The following is an 18,407-nucleotide window of genomic DNA, read 5'->3' as shown; positions in this document are numbered from 1 at the left end:
ACCATCGGCCCATAAAAACGAAAAATCACATGGCCAGCCCAGCTATGGTCGTACCATCAGTTAACCCTTCGCGTGCCACAGGGTTGCTGACCCCTGCTATAGATTATAATCCTCATAATCCTCACTCAGTGTTTGAATGAAAGCTTGTGCCAAACCCTGATCAGCCCTTCAGTACTTTCTTAAATGTATATGTGAATGATGTAATAACACAAATTAGACAAAATTGATTTAAAAAATCAAATCTAAAGTAAAGGAAATATTTTTAGCTGACATAATCCTGAGCTGACTGTCATGTCTTCTTTCTGTGTGTGTCCGTGTATGTAGGAAGGAGGACTCAGGCCTGTTGGTCTACAAAGACCACTTGCCAGTCAGTCAGGTTGTGGTTGGTGATACAAGCAGAGCTGGATCTGAGGCCAAACTAACCATAGGGCCACTCAGATGCCGAGGGGACTGTGAGTCTCACACACACACACACACACACACACACACACACACACACACACACACACACACACACACGTATTTCATGTTGTTTCATAGACAAATATATTTTATATCTTGTGGTTATTTTCTATAGCAAACTTCCGGAATGCGGCCTCCTTTACAAGCCCCGCCTCTTACCTCCACTATCCTTCTTTGAGAGATGAAACCAGCACTGACATCTCTTTCTACTTTAAGACGTCCTCTACTCATGGAGTCTTTCTAGAAATCCTGGGAAGCACCAGCTTCCTTCACATTGAGCTCAGAGGTGGGTCAGTGTGTGTGTACTACTGTAATACTGTTGAGACCTTTGCACATGTGCAGTTGAGATATTAGGTCCTTTTTAAAGATATAATCCCCAAAGGTTGATTCTGTTCATCTGGACGTTTTCAGTGGGAGAAATGTGTCGTGACTCATCAGCTGACTTCTTCAGTCTCAGCTGATAAACACTGCATTTGCATAATGACTGAAACCAGCTGACTGAATGAACAATGGGCTGTGAGGTCAGTTCATTGATCAGCTGAGACTGAAGAAGTCAGCTGATGAGTGACGACACGTTTCTCCCACTGAAAACGTCGTTTTAAAATATCTGTTGTTTTATAATAATATTCCTTAAGTGAAACATGTATAATGTAAAAAATATTGGTCCCAGCATGGAGCCCTGTGGAACTCCATTCATAACTTTTAAATTCAAATTCAAATTCAAATTTTATTTGTCACACACACACAACCATACACAGTATGACATGGGGGTGAAATGCTTGTAGCTGTACAATGCCCGACCATTAAATGACAGAAGAAAAGTTTTACAATATTTACAATTTACTACAAAAATTTACAAATTAACTTAGGAATTTACAGTAAAGAATGTGCAAATAGCAGAAGAGATTATAAAGATAAGGATTATAAATTATAGGAATTATAGGATTATAGGAAATGTGTGGTGGTGCGTGTGGTGACGTGTTTGGGAGAGTCCAGTCCTACACCTGGTTCAGGGCCCGAATAGCCTGGGGGAAGAAGCTCCTCCTCATTCTCTCTGTTTTGGCCTTAAGGGAGAAGTGTGTGAAGAAGACTCCCGTTTATATGGATAAATTGGAGTCTATCAGATAGATATGATTCAAACCAGCACAGTGGTGAGTTCTAATCTCTGTAGTAAAACATTGTGCACTGAGGTCTGTCAGGACAACCATGGAGAGGAGTCTGCTATTAGAACCCATAAGTAGATAATTCATAACCTTCACTAGTGCTGCTCCTGTGCTACGATGCACTTTAAGTAAACCATTAAATAAACCGTTCCTTTGCAAATGCAAATGGGTCAGTGTTTGGTGACGTCTCTTTCAAAACATTTTGAAATGAAAGGAAAGTGGGTCTATATTTAGCTAAAACATTTGGATCAAGTAAGAGCTTTTTGAATAAGGATTTAAAAGCCTGTGGTATGTAGCCTGTAAACAGAGATAACTTAATCATCAGTGTTTATTACTATCTGTCTCTAGGAGATGAAAATTTTAACTATTTCCAATGTTTGACATGTTTGACTCCACAGCCGACTCAGTGGTTTTATTCTCTTTTGGCATTGGCACTGAGAAGATGGAGCTCAGTGTCCGCTCACCAGTGCCGTTAAATAATGACCAGTGGCATCGTGTGGAGGCTGAAAAAAACATCAAGGAGGCAGTGCTGCAACTTAATGGACAGCACAGAATGGTCAGGCCCACCACCTTACAGGGCCATGCAAAACCAGAGCTCTACAGTGATCTCTATGTTGGTAAGACTTGTGTGCCACATATGTTTATGGTCCCATTTGGACTCATGAGGAGTATGTTACTCTTCTTCATATATGTCTTCGAACCGCAATGAACAAGCATGTGTGCTTCATTCAGTATATTTGGTCTTTTTTTTTTTATGTTTTAAAATGTTATGTTGTGATCATCAGAGTCTGAACTATAAAAAATCTTTTAAGTTTTTGTCTGAATTTATTAATGGCTGCAGATCATCCAAATATAAAAAAAATGTTAATGGTCCTGACTTTGACGACAAATTTCCCAAAGGGTGAGAAGGTGCTATCGGGCATGGGGCGACCGTGCCCGATAGCACCGTGGCTCAGGGGGTTGGGAAGCGTATCTGTAACCGGAAGGTCGCCGGTTCGATCCCCGGGCTCTCTGTCCTGGTCGTTGTGTCCTTGGGCAAGACACTTTACCCTACCGCCTACTGGTGTTGGCCAGAGGGGCCGATGGCGCGATATGGCAGCCTCGCTTCTGTCAGTCTGCCCCAGGGCAGCTGTGGCTACAACCGTAGCTTGCCTCCACCAGTGAGTGAATGTGAGAGTGAATGAATAGTGGCATTGTAAAGCGCTTTGGGTGCTTTGAAAAGCGCTATATAAATCCAATCCATTATTATTATTATCACCGCTCTGGTGGGGAACGAGCCTGAGTTAGTGCGTGAGGTTGAGAGGTACCGGCTAGATATAGTCGGGCTCACCTCTACGCATGGCTTGGGCTCTGAAACCAGCCTCCTGGAGAGGGGTTGGACTCTGTCTCAGTCTGGAGTTGCCCCTGGTGAGAGGCGGTGGGCTGGGGTGGGTATTCTAATATCCCCTCGGCTTGCTGCCGGTATGTTGGGGTTTTTCCCGGTGGATGAGAGGGTTTGTTCCCTGTGCCTTAGGGTCGGGGAACAGGCTCTGACTGTCATCTGCGCTTATGCGCCGAGTGGCAGTTCAGAGTACCCAGCCTTCTTAGAGTCCCTGGGGGGGGGGTGCTGGAAGGTGCTCTGTTGTCCTGCTGGGAGACTTCAATGCTCACGTGGGTAACGGCAGCGAGACCTGGAGGGGCGTGATTGGGAGGAACTGCCTCCCTGATCTGAACCCGAGCGGTGTTTTGTTATTGGACTTCTGTGCAAATCACAGTTTGGCCATAACGAACACCTTGTTCGAACATAAGAGTGTCCATAAGTGCACGTGGCACCAGGACGCGCTAGGCCGCAGGTCGATGATCGATTTTGTAATTGTATCACCAGACCTGCGACCATATGTTCTGGACACTCGGGTAAAGAGAGGGGCTGAGCTGTCAATTGATCACCACCTGGTGGTGAGTTGGATCAGGTGGCGGGGGAGGACGCTGGACAGACCTGGTGCACCTAAACGCGTAGTGAGGGTGTGCTGGGAACGTCTAGCAGAGGCCCCAGTCCGCGAGATCTTCAACGCACACCTCCAGCAGAGCTTCAACAGCATTCCGAGGGAGACTGGGGACATTGAGTCCAAATGGACCGTGTTCAGCGTCTCCATTGCCGAAGCTGCTGCATTGAGCTGCGGCTGCAAGGTGGTTGGTGCCTGCCGTGGTGGTAATCCCCGAACCAAATGGTGGACACCAGAGGTGAAGGGAGCCACCAGGCTGAAGAATCAGACTCCTCTGCCTTCCTTGGGAAAGTCTATGCCAGGGTGCTGGAAAGGAGAGTTCGTCCGCTAGTCGAACCTCGGATACAGGAGGAACAATGCGGTTTTCGTCCTGGTCGCGGAACACTGGACCAGCTCTTTATCCTCTCAAGGATACTTGAGGGTGCATGGGAGTTTGTCCAACCAGTCTACATGTGTTTTGTGGACTTGGAGAAAGCATTCGACCGTGTCCCTCGGGGTGTCCTGTGGGAGGTGTTGCGGGAGTATGGGGTGTCTGGCCCATTGCTACGGGCCATTCGATCCCTATACAACCGTTGCAAGAGCATGGTTCGCATTGCCGGCAATAAGTCGGACTCGTTCCCGGTGGGTGATGGGCTCTGCCAGGGCTGCCCTTTGTCACCGGTTCTGTTCATAATTTTTATGGACAGAATTTCTAGGCGCAGCCAAATGGCGGAGGGATTTCACTTTGGTGGCCTCAGAATCTCATCTCTGCTTTTTGCAGATGATGTGGTTCTGTTGGCTTCATCGGGTGAGGGCCTCCAGCTCGCACTGGAACGGTTCGCAGCCGAGTGTGAAGCAGCGGGAATGAGGATCAGCACCTCCAAATCTGAGGCCATGGTTCTCAGCCGGAAAAGGGTGGAGTGCCCACTCTGGGTCGGGGATGAGTTCCTGCCCCAAGCGGAGGAGTTCAAGTATCTCGGGGTCTTGTTCGCGAGTGATGGGAGAAGGGAGCCGGAGATCGACAGACAGTTTGGGGCAGCGGCTGCAGTGATTCGGACGCTGCACCGGTCCGTCGTGGTGAAGAGGGAGCTGAGTGTAAAAGCGAAGCTCTCAATTTACCGGTCGATCTACGTCCCTACCCTCACTTATGGCCACGAGCTGTGGGTAGTGACCGAAAGAACGAGATCGCGGATACAAGCGGCAGAAATGAGCTTCCTCCGAAGGGTGGCTGGCCTCTCCCTTAGAGATAGGGTGAGAAGTTTGGCCATCCGGGAGGGGCTCAGAGTAGAGCAGCTGCTGCTCCACATTGAAATCAGCCAGCTGAGGTGGTTCGGGCATCTGACAAAGATGCCTCCTGGGCGCCTCCTGGGTGAGGTGTTCTGGGCATGTCCCAACACCTTGGTGTTCCCCCGGATTAGCTGCAGGAGGTGGCTGGGGCGAGGGAGGTCTGGGCCTCTCTGCTTAGGCTGCTGCCCCCGTGACCCAGCCTCGGATAAAGCGGATGAAGATGGATGGATGGATGGATGGATGGACAAAATAATAATCAAATCACCAGAATTATGCTTATGTACTTATCAGAATCAGAATCAGAATACTTTATTCATCAATTATACTAATTACCCTACTCTAATGCTAATATTAGGGTGGTGAGTTGGATCAGGTGATGGGAGAGGATGCTAGACCTAAATGTATAGCGAGGGTGCGCTGGGAATGCCTGGCAGACGCCACAAGATCTTCAGCTCCCACCTCCAGCAGAGCATCTACAACACAGGTGTCCAGCTCCAGGTCTCAAGGGCCGGTGTCCTGCAGGTTTTAGATATGTCCTTGAACCAACACAGCTGATTTAAATGGCTAAATTATCTCCGCAACATGTCTTGAAGTTCTCCAGAGGCCTGGTAATGAAGTAATCATTTGATTCAGGTGTGCTGACCCAGGCCCTCCAGCAGGACACCGGCCCTCGAGGCCTGGAGTTGGACACCCCTGATCTACAGCATTCTGAGACACGAGACACTGAGTCTAAATGGACCTGCATTGCTGAAACTGCTGCACTGAGCTGCAGCTACAAGGTTGTTGGTACCTGTTGTGATGGTATACCCTGAACACCAGAGGTGGACACTAGGGGTGAAGGGAACCACCAGGCTTTAGATGGAGTCCTATCGGGCTTGGTTAGCCTGTGGGACTTTGGAGGCAGCCAATAGGTACTAACAGGCCAAGTGGAATGTGGTGACGGCAGTGGCTGAAGCAAAAACTCGGGTGTGGGAGGAAAGACAATGGAAAAAAACTTCCAAACTGCCTTGAAGAGATTCTGGCAAACTGTCAGGCCACTCAGAAAGGAAAAGTGGTGCTCTACCTGCACTGTGTATAGTGTGCTGACTTCGCTGCTGACTTCAATTGGGGTGGCTGTAGCTCAGGAGGTAGAGTAGGTTGTCTAGGTTCGATCCCTGGCACCTCCAGTCTAAGTGGGGCATGAGATGTCATTATTTTCTGATTTCTGTACCGTTAGCTGGAAGCCACTGCAGACTGGAGCACACGAAAAACAAGAAACTCATTCAACAGTAATGTGCTAATCTGCATATCACATTGAATTACTCGTTATTTGAAGGTGTTCTTAATGCTGTTCTGGATTATTCTGCCTTACATCTATACCAGGTGCTTCAAGTGGTCAAAGGGGTTTTCTGGGCTGCATGCGAGCTCTGAAGATTAATGGTGTGACCTTTGACCTGGAGGAATGGGCAAAAGGGACTCCAGGTGTGAATCCAGGCTGCCAGGGCCACTGCAACAGCTACAGGATGCACTGCAGAAATGGAGGAAAGTGTGTAGAGCATTACAATGGTTACTCCTGTGACTGTTCCCTTACTGCTTACGATGGACCCTTCTGCACTGATGGTATGACCAACACCCTGTTTGAGATTAGATGGGTTCAGATTTAATAATCAATAAGAATTTCCGCTATGTTTTAATGTTCTTTATTCTTTAATTATACCTTAGATGTAGGCGGCTACTTTGAGACGGGGACATTGGTGCGTTACGACTTGCTGCCAGAGGGGGGACCTTTTGCATTGAGGGACGTGAAGAGTCTGTCAGGTGTTGGTGTTTCAAGTGAGGCCAACCTGACTAAGGAGGAGCTTGTGTTCAGCTTCAGCACCTACAGTGCTCCCAGCATTCTTGTCTACATCAGTTCCAGAACTCAGGACTACTTGGCTGTGGTTCTCAGACACAATGGTAGGCTTATTAGTGTCGTATCTGATACATTTAATGTGTTCTCATCTTTGTAAACTTTATCTAGGGTGGTCTCCATGCCAAATATACTTGGGAGAGATACTCAGCCCAAGTGGCACTCTGATGCATCGGAGTGTCGGTGTAAATGTTAGATAGCAAGCACCTTTGTAGAAGAACAATTGAAAAAAAGTGCTTGTGTGAATGGATGAATGAGGCAAGTTGTAGAAAACACTTTGAATGCTCAGAGTAGAAAAGCACTATGTAAGAACCAGTCCCTTTACCATTTATGAACTGTAAGAAATGTACGTATTTCTTTGTGTTTTCAGGCACTCTCCAGATCCGCTACAGCCTTGGAAGACTCACAGAACCGTATACCATAGATGTTGACCATCGTAACATGGCCAACGGTCAGCCACATTCTGTCAACATAACTAGGAACTTAAGGGAGATACGGCTACAGGTTAGTGAATCCTGCCACTACAATACGCGATGAATTGCAAAATGCAGTCAAGTTAATAATAAAAGTCTTCAGCTGAAAATTCTTTTAGTTTGAAGCTGTAGCAAATATTTAATAGTGAGTATTAAGTTTGTATTAGGAGTGATTTAATGCAGCACTTTTTGCTGGAATGTCATCAAAGACACAATTTATAACAAAGACTTATTATATAGAATAATTATTTACATGCTGTTACCCCTGTGTTACTGAGATATGTATGTGTAAGTTCTTTGTCGCTTTCACAAATTTTTTTCCATGTGTAAATAGAAATAACAGAAACTAGGAATTTTTCTTTAGCTGGCGATACACGCTGCTTCAAAACTTAGTATTAGAAAATATACACTAACCACTATCAAACGTTTGGACACAGCTTCTCATTTAACGGTTTTTCTTTATTTTCATGACTTTTTACATTTTAGATTCTCAGTGAAGGCATCAAAACTATGAATGAACACATGCAATTATGTAGTAAACAAAAGTGTGAAACAACTCAAAACATGTTTTATATGTTAGATCCTTCCTAACAGCCGCCCTTTGCTTTGATTCCTGCTTTGCTCACTCTTGGCGTTCTCTCCATGAGCTTCATGTCACCTCAAATAGTTTCCAACAGTCTTGAAGGAGTTCAGAGGTGCTGAGCACTTGTTGGTCCTTTGCCTTCACTCTGCGCTCCATCTCATCCCAAACCATCTCCACTGGGTTTATGTCAGGTGACTGTGGAGGCCAGACCATCTGGTGCAGCACTCCATCACTCTCCTTCTTGGTCAAACAGCCCTCACACAGCCTGCAGGTGTGTTTGGGGTCATTGTCCTGTTGAACAATACATGATGGGATGGCATGTTGCTGCAGGATGCTGTGGTAGCCATGCTGGGTCAGTGTGCCTTCAGTTTTGAATAAATCCCCAACAGTGTCACCAGTAAAGCCCCCCACACCAGCAAACCATCAACTCCATGCTTCATGGTGGGAACCGTGCATGTAGAGACCATCGTTCACAAAGACACGGCGGGTGGAACCAAAGTTCTCCAATTTGGACTCATCTTGTGTTTCTTGGCCCAAACAAATCTCTGCTTGTTGCTTTTCCTTAGTCGTGGTTTCTCAGCAGCTATTTGACCATAAAGGCCTGATTCCCACAGTCTGCTCTGAACATGTAGAGATGTGTCTGCTACTGGAGCTCTGTGTGGCATCTATCTGGGCTCTAATCTGAGCTGCTGTTAACTTGTGATTTCTGAGGCTGGTGACTCGGATGATTGTATCCTCAGCAGCAGAGGGACTCCTGGTCTTCCTTTCCTGGGGCGTCCTCATGTCAGACAGTTTCATCGTAGTCTTGATGGTTTTTCTGACTGCACTTGGGGACACATTCAAAGTTTTAGCAGTTTTCTGGACTGACTGACCTTCAGTTCTTACAGTAATGATGGGCTGTTGTTTCTCTTTACTTAGCTCATTGGTTGTTGCCATAATATGAACTCTAACAGCTGTCAAACATGGCTGTCAGCTGTGCACCAACCTGACTGCTGCACAACACGACTGATGGTCCCAACCCCATTAAGAAGGCAAGAAACTCCACCAATGAACCCTGACAGGCTCACCTGTGAGGTGAAACCATCTCAGGTGACGACATCATGAAGCTGAGAGAAGGCTGAGGGTTTGCAGCTGGGTGGCTACTTACAGGAATCTAAAATATAAGACATATTTAGTATGGCTTATGTTCAAGTTAACGCAGCTTTCACAGTATCAAAAAAGAAACACTGGCACTAATCGTATCACTCAATGCAGCATTTGACAAAGTAAGCTGGAAATTTCTGTTTGCAATATTTAAGAAATTTGGATTTGGAGAATCATTTATCAGTTGGATAAGAGCGTTTTACACATCGCCAGTGGCCACAGTCACCACCAATGGGTTAATTACACAAAGCGTTACTCTTCACACTGGTGCCAGGCAAATATGTCTAGCTGCTACTATAAGACAAAATGGCAATATTAAAGGTATTTCAATGTCTAATATACAACAAAATTCTTCTTTATGTAGATGTTTTATTGCTCCTTCAGGATCCCCACTCTTTGCAGCAAACATTTGGGTTATAGATTTGCTTTCAGAAGTCTCAGCTTCTCTATAACCTGGTCGAAATCCACTATTTTGCCACTCTGTATGGATGAGGAGGACCGGGCAGATCTTAAATATTAAATATTAATGTTTCCTCCAAGCTGACCAAATCCTGTTCAGCATGAATTTCACCCCCTTGCTTAAATTGGTTCAAAAGAATCATCCATCCATCTGTCCGTCCATCCATCCGTCCATCCATCTGTCCATCCATCCATCCATCCGTCCGTCCATCCATCCGTCCGTCCATCCGTCCATTTCACAGGGAAAGAACCTTTTATTAGATTATATATCCTAAGAAAAAAAGTCACCTGCTCTCAAACAGAAATCAGCTGAGTTCAATAAAAACTGGTCCATTATCATCACTAAAATAATGTATGCTACTGCCTGATATATCTTAATTATTTTTTTCCCTCTCTCCTCGTCTCCCATTTCACATCCTAATCACCTCTAACCACCTTTGATTCCCCCTTGTACACAAACAAAAAACAAAAACGCAAAACCGTTTAACCTGATCACCGATCCACTTATAAACAGGCTTTCTCCTTTGGCTCTGGGGGCTAATCTAAAGGGGGCCATACACAGGGTTCCCTCCAATCAGGTCTGGGGGCAGCCCAGAGCTCTATGGTCCTAACTCCAAAAAGGAAGAGAGCAGTGGGTGCCAGTGGCTTGGGATGTAGAGCAGATTGTCCAATAAACAGAGGGCTGGTGGTTCGAATTCTGCTCCATACCAGTCGTATTATTACCAGTCATTCTCAAGACTTCAACACTGGTGTGAGTGGGTGAATGAACCAAGTTAAGTAAAGCACTTTGAGTGTTTAGAAAAGAGCTATATACGAACTAGTCCATTTACCAAAAAGGAGGGGGGCGTATGAAAGGAAAGAGAAAAAGACCTTTCCTACCCTGCAGGCAAAGCCTCTGAATCATCCCTCCAGCTTATTTTAGCAGAATACCGCTGTGAGCTATTATATTCTTCTTATAACGATGTTACTGTTGTCATGGTCATGACTGTTATTGTTCATAGCTGGTCATTGGTCATACTTATGGCTATTATTATCGTCATTATTATGATTGATGGTGATAATACTGAGTTAATGTTGCTTTAACTATTATTATCATTATTGTTATAATTGTCTCCTAAATTACATTAATCCTGGACTGAATACATTAACACGTCACGCTCACTTCACTCTCACTACTCACAATCACACTTGTATTATTTTCTTCCAACTCTTATATCTTATCATAATTATTATTATTATTATCATGATAATAAAAAAGAAAGTAGTAAAATTAAGGAAAACCATTAAATAGGAATGTGTGTCCAAACCCTTGACTGGTAGTGTATATATTTCTTAAAGTCACTACTTTGAGATAAGCTGCTAAAGGTGCTAGTTTGATATATTGATAGTCAGAGTAGAAAAATGTATTTAAACCCTGAGTTCACCTGAATTGCAAATTGTAATTAGTTGCAATTGTAAATTACATCTGCTGAAAGAATAATTCTATTATAAAAAGTATGTCTGTGAAGGTTCTCAGTCATCCAGGTCATTGTAGTCTAAGGAGCTTGCAAAGAAAAGCGTCTGGACTTCTTTAAGTTGCTTGAAGACGTTTCACCTCTCATCCGAGAAGCTTCTTCAGTTCTAAGGTCAAATGGTGGAGAGTCCCAGATATAAACCTAGTGGGAGTGTCCCCCCACAGAGGGACAAAAGGACCCTTGATGATCCTCTAATCGCCTGAGTCAAGGTGGGAAACTGGGCGTGGGTCCCAATCAGCCAGAGTTTCGGGTGGGTTCATTGTGAAACCTGGCCCCACCTTATCATGCGAATTCCTGAGGTCAGATGGTCCAGGATGTGAGTGGGCGTTAAGGCGTCTGGGAAGGGATCTCAAAACTGGATTATAGATGGCAGAGAGTTGGTGTCGTAAGCCCCGCCTCTGTTCAAAGATGGTCGCTCACAGTGGACATAGATGCTTCTTTCACTCCTCTTTCAAACCATCTGTCCTCTCTGTCCAAAATGTGAACATTGGCATCCTCGAAAGAGTGACCTTTGACCTTAAGATGCAGATGGACTGCTGAGTCTTGTCCTGTGGAGGTGGCTCTTCTGTGTTGTGCCATGCGCTTGTGAAGTGGCTGTTTGGTCTCTCCAATGTAGAGGTCTGGGCATTCCTCGCTGTACTGTACAGCATACACCACATTGTTAAGTCTGTGTTTTGGCGTTTTGTCTTTCGGGTGAACCAGTTTCTGTCTGAGCGTGTTGCTGGGTCTGAAATACACTGGGATGTCATGCTTGGAGAAAACTCTCCTGAGTTTCTCTGATACACCGGCTACATAGGGGATGACAATGTTGTTGCGTCTGTCCTTCTTATCCTCCCTCGCTGGTGTCTGATCTTCTTTTCTGTGCCTCTTTGCTGACTTTAAGAACGCCCATTTAGGGCGTTCTTTATAAAAAGTACATCAAGTACATCAAATTATATTAAAAAACTAGTTTTTAGCTTAAACAAACTTCTTTTCACCAAATCAAGGACAGGAGTCTTAAAACTTGCCAAAGTTTAAAGAAGATTCAGTTTATCAGTTAAACTTGACTGTTGCTTTTCTCTGTCCACATTATCCAGCTGGACCATTATCCAGTGTCCACATATACGCTGCCTGAGGCCTCTGACACCCAGTTCACTTTGGTCAAAAGTATCTTTCTTGGCAAAGTCTTTGGTGAGTCTAGAGATTTGTGTGTGTGTGTGTGTGTGTGTGTGTGTGTGTGTGTGTGTGTGTGTGTGTGTGTGTGTGTGTGTGTGTGTGTGTGTTTATATGGCTCCTGTTTTTGCATGACTGACTCCATGAAGGGATGCTGAGTGATGTTCTATGATCTGAATATTGTCCTATTTATTCTTGTACCAGTCACTTATTAACTTTTTTGTGTGCCTTTTTTCCTACCTGAAATGATGAGCTTCTACTTCTTAGAATCCAAATATGTTTTGTGTTGAAAAAAATAAAATAAAAATGAAGTAAAAAGTAGAAATGGCATTTAGCTTTTACTGTTTCTAATATCATTAGAGCAACACTACAGGGTGGGCCATTTATGTGGATACACCGTAATAACATGGGAATGGTTGGTGATATTAAAGTCCTGTTTGTGGCACATTAGTATATGTGAGGGGGCAAACTCCTCAAGATGGGCGGTGACCATGGTGGCCATTTAGAAGTCGGCCATCTTGGATACAACTTTTGTTTTTTCAGTAGGAAGAGGGCCATGTGACACATCAAACTTATTGGTAATGTCACAAGAAAAAAATGGTGTGCTTGGTTTCAACGTAACTTTATTCTTTCATGAGTTATTTACAAGTTTCTGACCACTTGTAAAACATGTTCAATGTGCTGCCCATTGTGTTGGATTGTCAATGCAACCCTCTTCTCCCACTCTTCACACACTGATAGCAACACCGCAGGAGAAATGCCAGCACAGGCATCCAGTATCCGTAGTTTCAGGTGCTGCACATCTCGTATCTTCACACCATAGACAGTTGCCTTCAGATGACCCCAAAGATAAAAGTCTAAGGGGGCAGATCGGGAGACCTTGGGGGCCATTCAACTGGCCCACGACGACCAATCCACTTTCCAGGAAACTGTTCATCTAGGAATGCTCGGACCTGCACCCATAATGTGGTGGTGCACCATCTTGCTGGAAAAACTCAGGGAACGTGCCAGCTTCAGTGCATAAAGAGGAAACACATCATCATGTAGCAATTTCAAATATCCAGTGGCCTTGAGGTTTCCATTGATGAAGAATGGACCCACTGTCGTTGTACCCCATATACCACACCAAACCATCACTTTTGTTGGTCCAACAGTCTTGGAGGGATCCATCCAATGTGGGTTAGTGTCAGACCAATAGCGGTGGTTTTGTTTGTTAACTTCACCATTCACATAAAAGTTTGCCTCACTGAACAAAATCTTCTGCGTGAACTGAGGGTCCTGTTCCAATTTTTGTTTTGCCCATTCTGCAAATTCTGTGGCCGATCTGGGTCATCCTCGTTGAGATGCTGCAGTAGCTGGAGTTTGTAAGGGTGCCATTTGTGAGTAGCTAATATCCGCCGAAGGGATGTTCGACTAATGCCAGTGACATGCGGCGAGTGCTACGCTGTGGGCTCTTGCTGAATGAAGCTAGGACAGCCACTGATGTTTCTTCATTAGTGACAGTTTTCTTGCATCCACATTTTGGCAAATCCAACACTGAACCAGTTTCACGAAACTTAGCAAGCAGTTTGCTGACTGTAGCATGGGAGATGGGTGGTCTCGTAGGGTGTCTTGCATTGAAATCTGCTGCAATGACCCGGTTACTGCGTTCACCGGATATCAACACGATTTCCATCCGCTCCTCACGTGTTAACCTCTTCGACATGTCAATGGCTGTGAACAAAGAGAAACTTGTAAATAACTCATGAAAGAATAAAGTTACGTTGAAACCAAGCACACCATTTTTTTCTTGTGACATTACCAATAAGTCTGATGTGTCACATGGCCCTCTTCCTATTGAAGAAACAAAAGTTGTATCCAAGATGGCCGACTTGTAAATGGCCACCATGGTCACCGATCATCTTGAGGAGTTTGCCCCCTCACATATACTAATGTGCCACAAACAGGACTTTAATATCACCAACCATTCCCATGTTATTACGGTGTATCCATATAAATGGTCCACCCTGTATATCAAAAAAAGGACAATCTCACTTAGTAGTACAGGGCTCTGATGATGTAAGGGTGGCCTAGAAGTCAGAGGGTTTAACTTTAAAAACCTAACCTTAAAAGGTAAGTTTATTGGATTGTGAACAATAAACACATTTAAAATATTGCTATTATATTATTTTTGTTATTTAAAATATTTAAATATTTATTCACAGTGAATATTTTAAAGACTAACATGCTTTTAGGCCCAAAAAAGAGTTTCAGTCGTAGTTGCATTGGGCGAGGCCCCCGCCTGTATCACTGAGCTTCTTCAACCCTACTCTCCAACTCCAATGATAGTGGTCTCCTGACTATTCCACGGAGACATTTAAAAACAAAGCGGGATTGCGCTTTTCAAACCCTACCTCCAGTACTGTGGAACTGTTTACCTCCCCCGCTACGCTCCATCGACTCTGTGGCTTCTTTTAAAAAACAGCTTAAAACACGTTTGGGTGATGTTTGTGTGTAATATGTTGTTTTGTTTGATATGCTTTTATATTCCCATGTGAAGCACTTTGTTATAGCTTCTTGTCTTAAAAAGTGCTATATAAATAAATTTTGCTTACTTGCATTGCTTCCAGAAAAAAACTATTAAAGCTGCTTTCTCTTTCTTTTAGAAACAGGCCAGATTGACCCCATCCTGATCGAGCGCTACAACACACCGGGTTTCATGGGCTGCCTGTCAAGAGTTCAGTTTAACAGTGTAGCACCGCTGAAAGCTGCCCTGCGCTCCAGCATAGCAGCACCTGTCAGCACCCATGGGATACTGGTTCCTTCAAACTGTGGAGCCTCCCCCCTGACCATCTCCCCCATGGCTTCAGCCAGAGACCCCTGGCACATAGAAGGTGGTAGAAACACATAGAACATAGGAAAGGGGTGTCCAACTCCAGGCCTCGGGGGCCGGTGTCCTGCAGGTTTTAGATGTGTCCTTGATCCATCACAGCTGATTTAAATGGCTAAACGACCTCCTCAACATGTCTTGAAGTTCTCCAGAGGCCTGGTAATGAACTAATCATGTGATTCAGGTGTGTTGACCCAGGGTGAGATCTAAAACCTGCAGGACACCGGCCCTGATGCCTGGCGTTGGACACCCCTGACATAGGGTTTCAGCATACATAGGGGCATGCCACTGTAAAATTCTAAAGTTTCTCAGGATTCAGATAGATAACAGATGTTTGCTTTGTTCACAGCTGGAGCTGTTTTCAACCTCAATGAGGACAAGTTCAGTGGTGATGGTGTGGATCGCAACTCGGCTGTCATAGGAGGTATGTTTAGTTTTAAGTATACCAGGATTCTGAGCTGCTGTTTTTGTCGATATAATTGGAAAATGCACAGATTGATGTACATAAAACGAGGTGATGTATGATTTTAAAACTGATACCATAGGTGTATCTATTAAAAATCTCTGAGCAGTTTGAATCTCAGTGATGTTGTCTTCAAGGTCGAGGTCACAGGTCAACTTTTCTGAAAACTGCCTCAGGAGGCTGAGGGGGAACGCCCAGAGCCGCTGGTATTTTTCAGTTTTTCGGTCACATTGAATTTTTATGCTGTCTGGGACAAGTTGAAGGTTGCCCAGAGGTCACCTGGTGGAACCTAACCTGTCTCATTGTGACTCAAAGCGACTGCCATCTGCAAATAATCACCATCTAATTTATTAATACAGATTGTTAACCGTTGCAACACATTAGAATCAGTCAGCACTGATAAGTGCAACTTGTCTGTTCCAGCACAATGTGAAACACACACCTGAGTTTACTGTGCATTACACTAAATTTCATGAAAAAGTGTCTTATTTTGCACCCGATATGTGTGTGATATTTGATACCAGGAATATTAATTTGGAATGAGAGAAGTAAAAGTCCTTCCATGAAACGCTGCCTTACCGTGGTGGAGGGGTTTGTGTGTCCCAGTGATCCCAGGGCCTGTGTTGTTGGGGGCTTTGTTGCTCCCTGGTAGGGTCTCCCAAGGCAAATTGGCCCTGTGTGAGAGGCCAGACGAAGAGCAATTCAGTCGACTGCTATGGATAAAAGAAGACCAACGGACGAGTGTACCCTGTCTGGAATAGGATTGCTGGGACCCCACCCTGGAGCCAGGCCTGAGGATGGAGCTGGAGGGAGCGTGTCTGGGAGCTGGGCCTTAGCCCATGGGACCTGGCCGGGCACAGCTTGAAGCAGCGACATGGGCCTGCCCTGCTGTAGGCCCACCACCCACAGGAGGCACCATTAGGTCCGGGTGCAATGTGTGTTGGGAAGCAGACAGGGGTCCAATCCCCGGCTACCAAGGCTGGCTATCAGGACACGGAAGGTCACCTCTCTGGTAGGGAAAGGAGTCTTTTATATGGTGGGGCTCACCTCAATGCAACATTTGGGCTCTGGAACCAATCTCCTAGAGAGAGGCTAGACTCTGTTCCAGGCTGCTATTGCCCTCGGTGAGAGGTGGTGGCCAGGGATGGATTTTCTTGTATCCCTGAACGGGTCCTGAATGTAGTTTGCACTTATGCGCAATGGTGTAGCGTCCACACCGCTGTGGAAACATCTTTCAGGCATTGATGTGAGTGACTGAGTAGAGTTGCGCTGATTTCCCATGTGGTGGAGTTTATGCTGCACAGTTTCATGTCTCTTTTAAAGATATCTTTAAAGCGCAGCCGTGGCGTCCAGTGGGTTGCACACAACTGATGGTCCCAACCCCACTAAGAAAGCACGAAATTCCACAAACGAACCCTGACAGACTGACGCTGAGCTTGGTTCTGCCAAGTTTTTTTACAGGTTTCTTCCTGTTAAAAGGGAGTTTTTCCTTCCCACTGTCGCCAAAGTGCTTGTTCATAGGGGGTCATATGATTGTTGGGTTTTTCTCTGTATCTATTATTGTACGATCTACTGTACAATATAAAGTGCCTTGAGGCGACTGTTGTTGTGATTTGGCGCTATATGAATAAAACTGAATTGACAGGCTCACCTGTGAGGTGAGACTACATCATGGAGCTCACTGAGAGAAGGCCGAGTGTTTGCACCAAAGGGTGGCTACTTTGAGGAGTCTAAAATATAAAACATATTTAGAGCTATTTTTCCTTTTTTTCTTTTTCTTTCTACATAATACTGTAGATACATGTAGTAAAAATAAAGGAAAAACACTAAATGAGAAGGTTTGTCCAAACCTCTGACTGGTCGTGTATAATAATAAAATTATATCTTGCTCTGAGCTAATGTTGGCGTTGTTCTGATGTTTGAGAGGAAAGAGGTTAGAAACATCCAAGTCATTGTTTTCACTGCATGAGGTGATCCACATATTCTCTGTAGGAAACAGTGAGAATTCAAATCCTCTTTATAATCTAACATGGCAAAAATGAGCAGAGCAAAAGCCAAAAGACATCAACCCAGTTTGTAAGTTCACAGTTTGAGCTGCGGTTGATCCCTCTGGTCTCTGGTGTAACTCTCAGTTCAAATCGTGTGAACTGCTAATCAAAGGGAAACTCTTCAGAACACAACGTTTACACCTCGGTGACCTTTCTCCCGCCTTTCTTGCTTGATGTTACATCTTCTGAGATGACATCTGGCATCTGTGCACTTTTACGTTAATTAGATGGATCATTAGCTCATTCAAACGTGACTGTGCATTTCTACATAATCTCTTTTTAATTCAAAAACACAGGGATACTTTTTTTATCAATCTGTGTTGGTCAACGACAACATACGATTCCTTTTATGAAGTCATGCATTTCAAAGTCAGACATTCTTGTTTTCAACTTTTTTTATTAAACTTTAGACATAAACAAAACAAGAGAAATAAGTTTTATCATACTCTGTTTTACACTCACCTCCCACTCCCCCCATTACACACCTCTGCACCTCAGGTGGCAGAGAGCCAGCTACTAAAAGGAGACCAAATACAGTTTGTCTAATAGGCCACAAGTCACTTTTTTGTACGATGCTATTTTAACCATTAACCATTCGTCATAGCGAGGCCGGCGGCTTTCCCAGCAGTGTCTTAGCAGAATCCCTTTAGCTGTGTAAGGGCCAGGATGTCTCATTTTTATGGGGAAGTCAGAAAGTTCTGTGGTTGAACCAAACATGGACAGTTTTGGTGAGATGTGAAATCTTCTTTTCAGAACATGAAGATGACTCCATAATATCAAAGTCAGACATTACTTTCGATTAGTGGTTCCTTAGTATCGCCCTCACTCCCCATCCTGCTTACATACATGTGATCACACAGCCTCACAGGCCGCCTCTACACTCAGTGAGACGCCTGAATCATTATAATGTTTTCATACTCATTGTAGTGGTTGAACTTATAC

General features: G+C 44.6%; 1 protein-coding gene across 1 annotated transcript in view; it reads left to right on the top strand.

Annotated features, from left to right (window-relative positions):
• Positions 1-18,407, top strand: part of cntnap2b (contactin associated protein 2b) — a 45,129-nt gene that overhangs the window by 23,368 nt on the left and 3,354 nt on the right. Inside the window, exons 16-24 of the mRNA XM_085439919.1 lie at positions 325-452; positions 578-748; positions 2,024-2,242; positions 6,236-6,472; positions 6,575-6,808; positions 7,132-7,265; positions 12,010-12,103; positions 14,731-14,958; positions 15,304-15,378. Coding sequence (XP_085296045.1) covers positions 325-452; positions 578-748; positions 2,024-2,242; positions 6,236-6,472; positions 6,575-6,808; positions 7,132-7,265; positions 12,010-12,103; positions 14,731-14,958; positions 15,304-15,378 — 1,520 coding nt within the window. The remainder of the gene's footprint in view (positions 1-324; positions 453-577; positions 749-2,023; positions 2,243-6,235; positions 6,473-6,574; positions 6,809-7,131; positions 7,266-12,009; positions 12,104-14,730; positions 14,959-15,303; positions 15,379-18,407) is intronic.

Source organism: Copadichromis virginalis, linkage group LG18 (assembly GCF_057382275.1).
Source record: "Copadichromis virginalis isolate Kocher_CV1m ecotype Utaka linkage group LG18, C_Virginalis_male_GT1.1, whole genome shotgun sequence".
In the NCBI taxonomy this organism is placed as follows: domain Eukaryota; kingdom Metazoa; phylum Chordata; class Actinopteri; order Cichliformes; family Cichlidae; genus Copadichromis; species Copadichromis virginalis.
The sequence above is the reverse complement of the archived record's forward strand: the minus strand, read 5'-3'. Positions and strand labels throughout refer to the sequence as shown.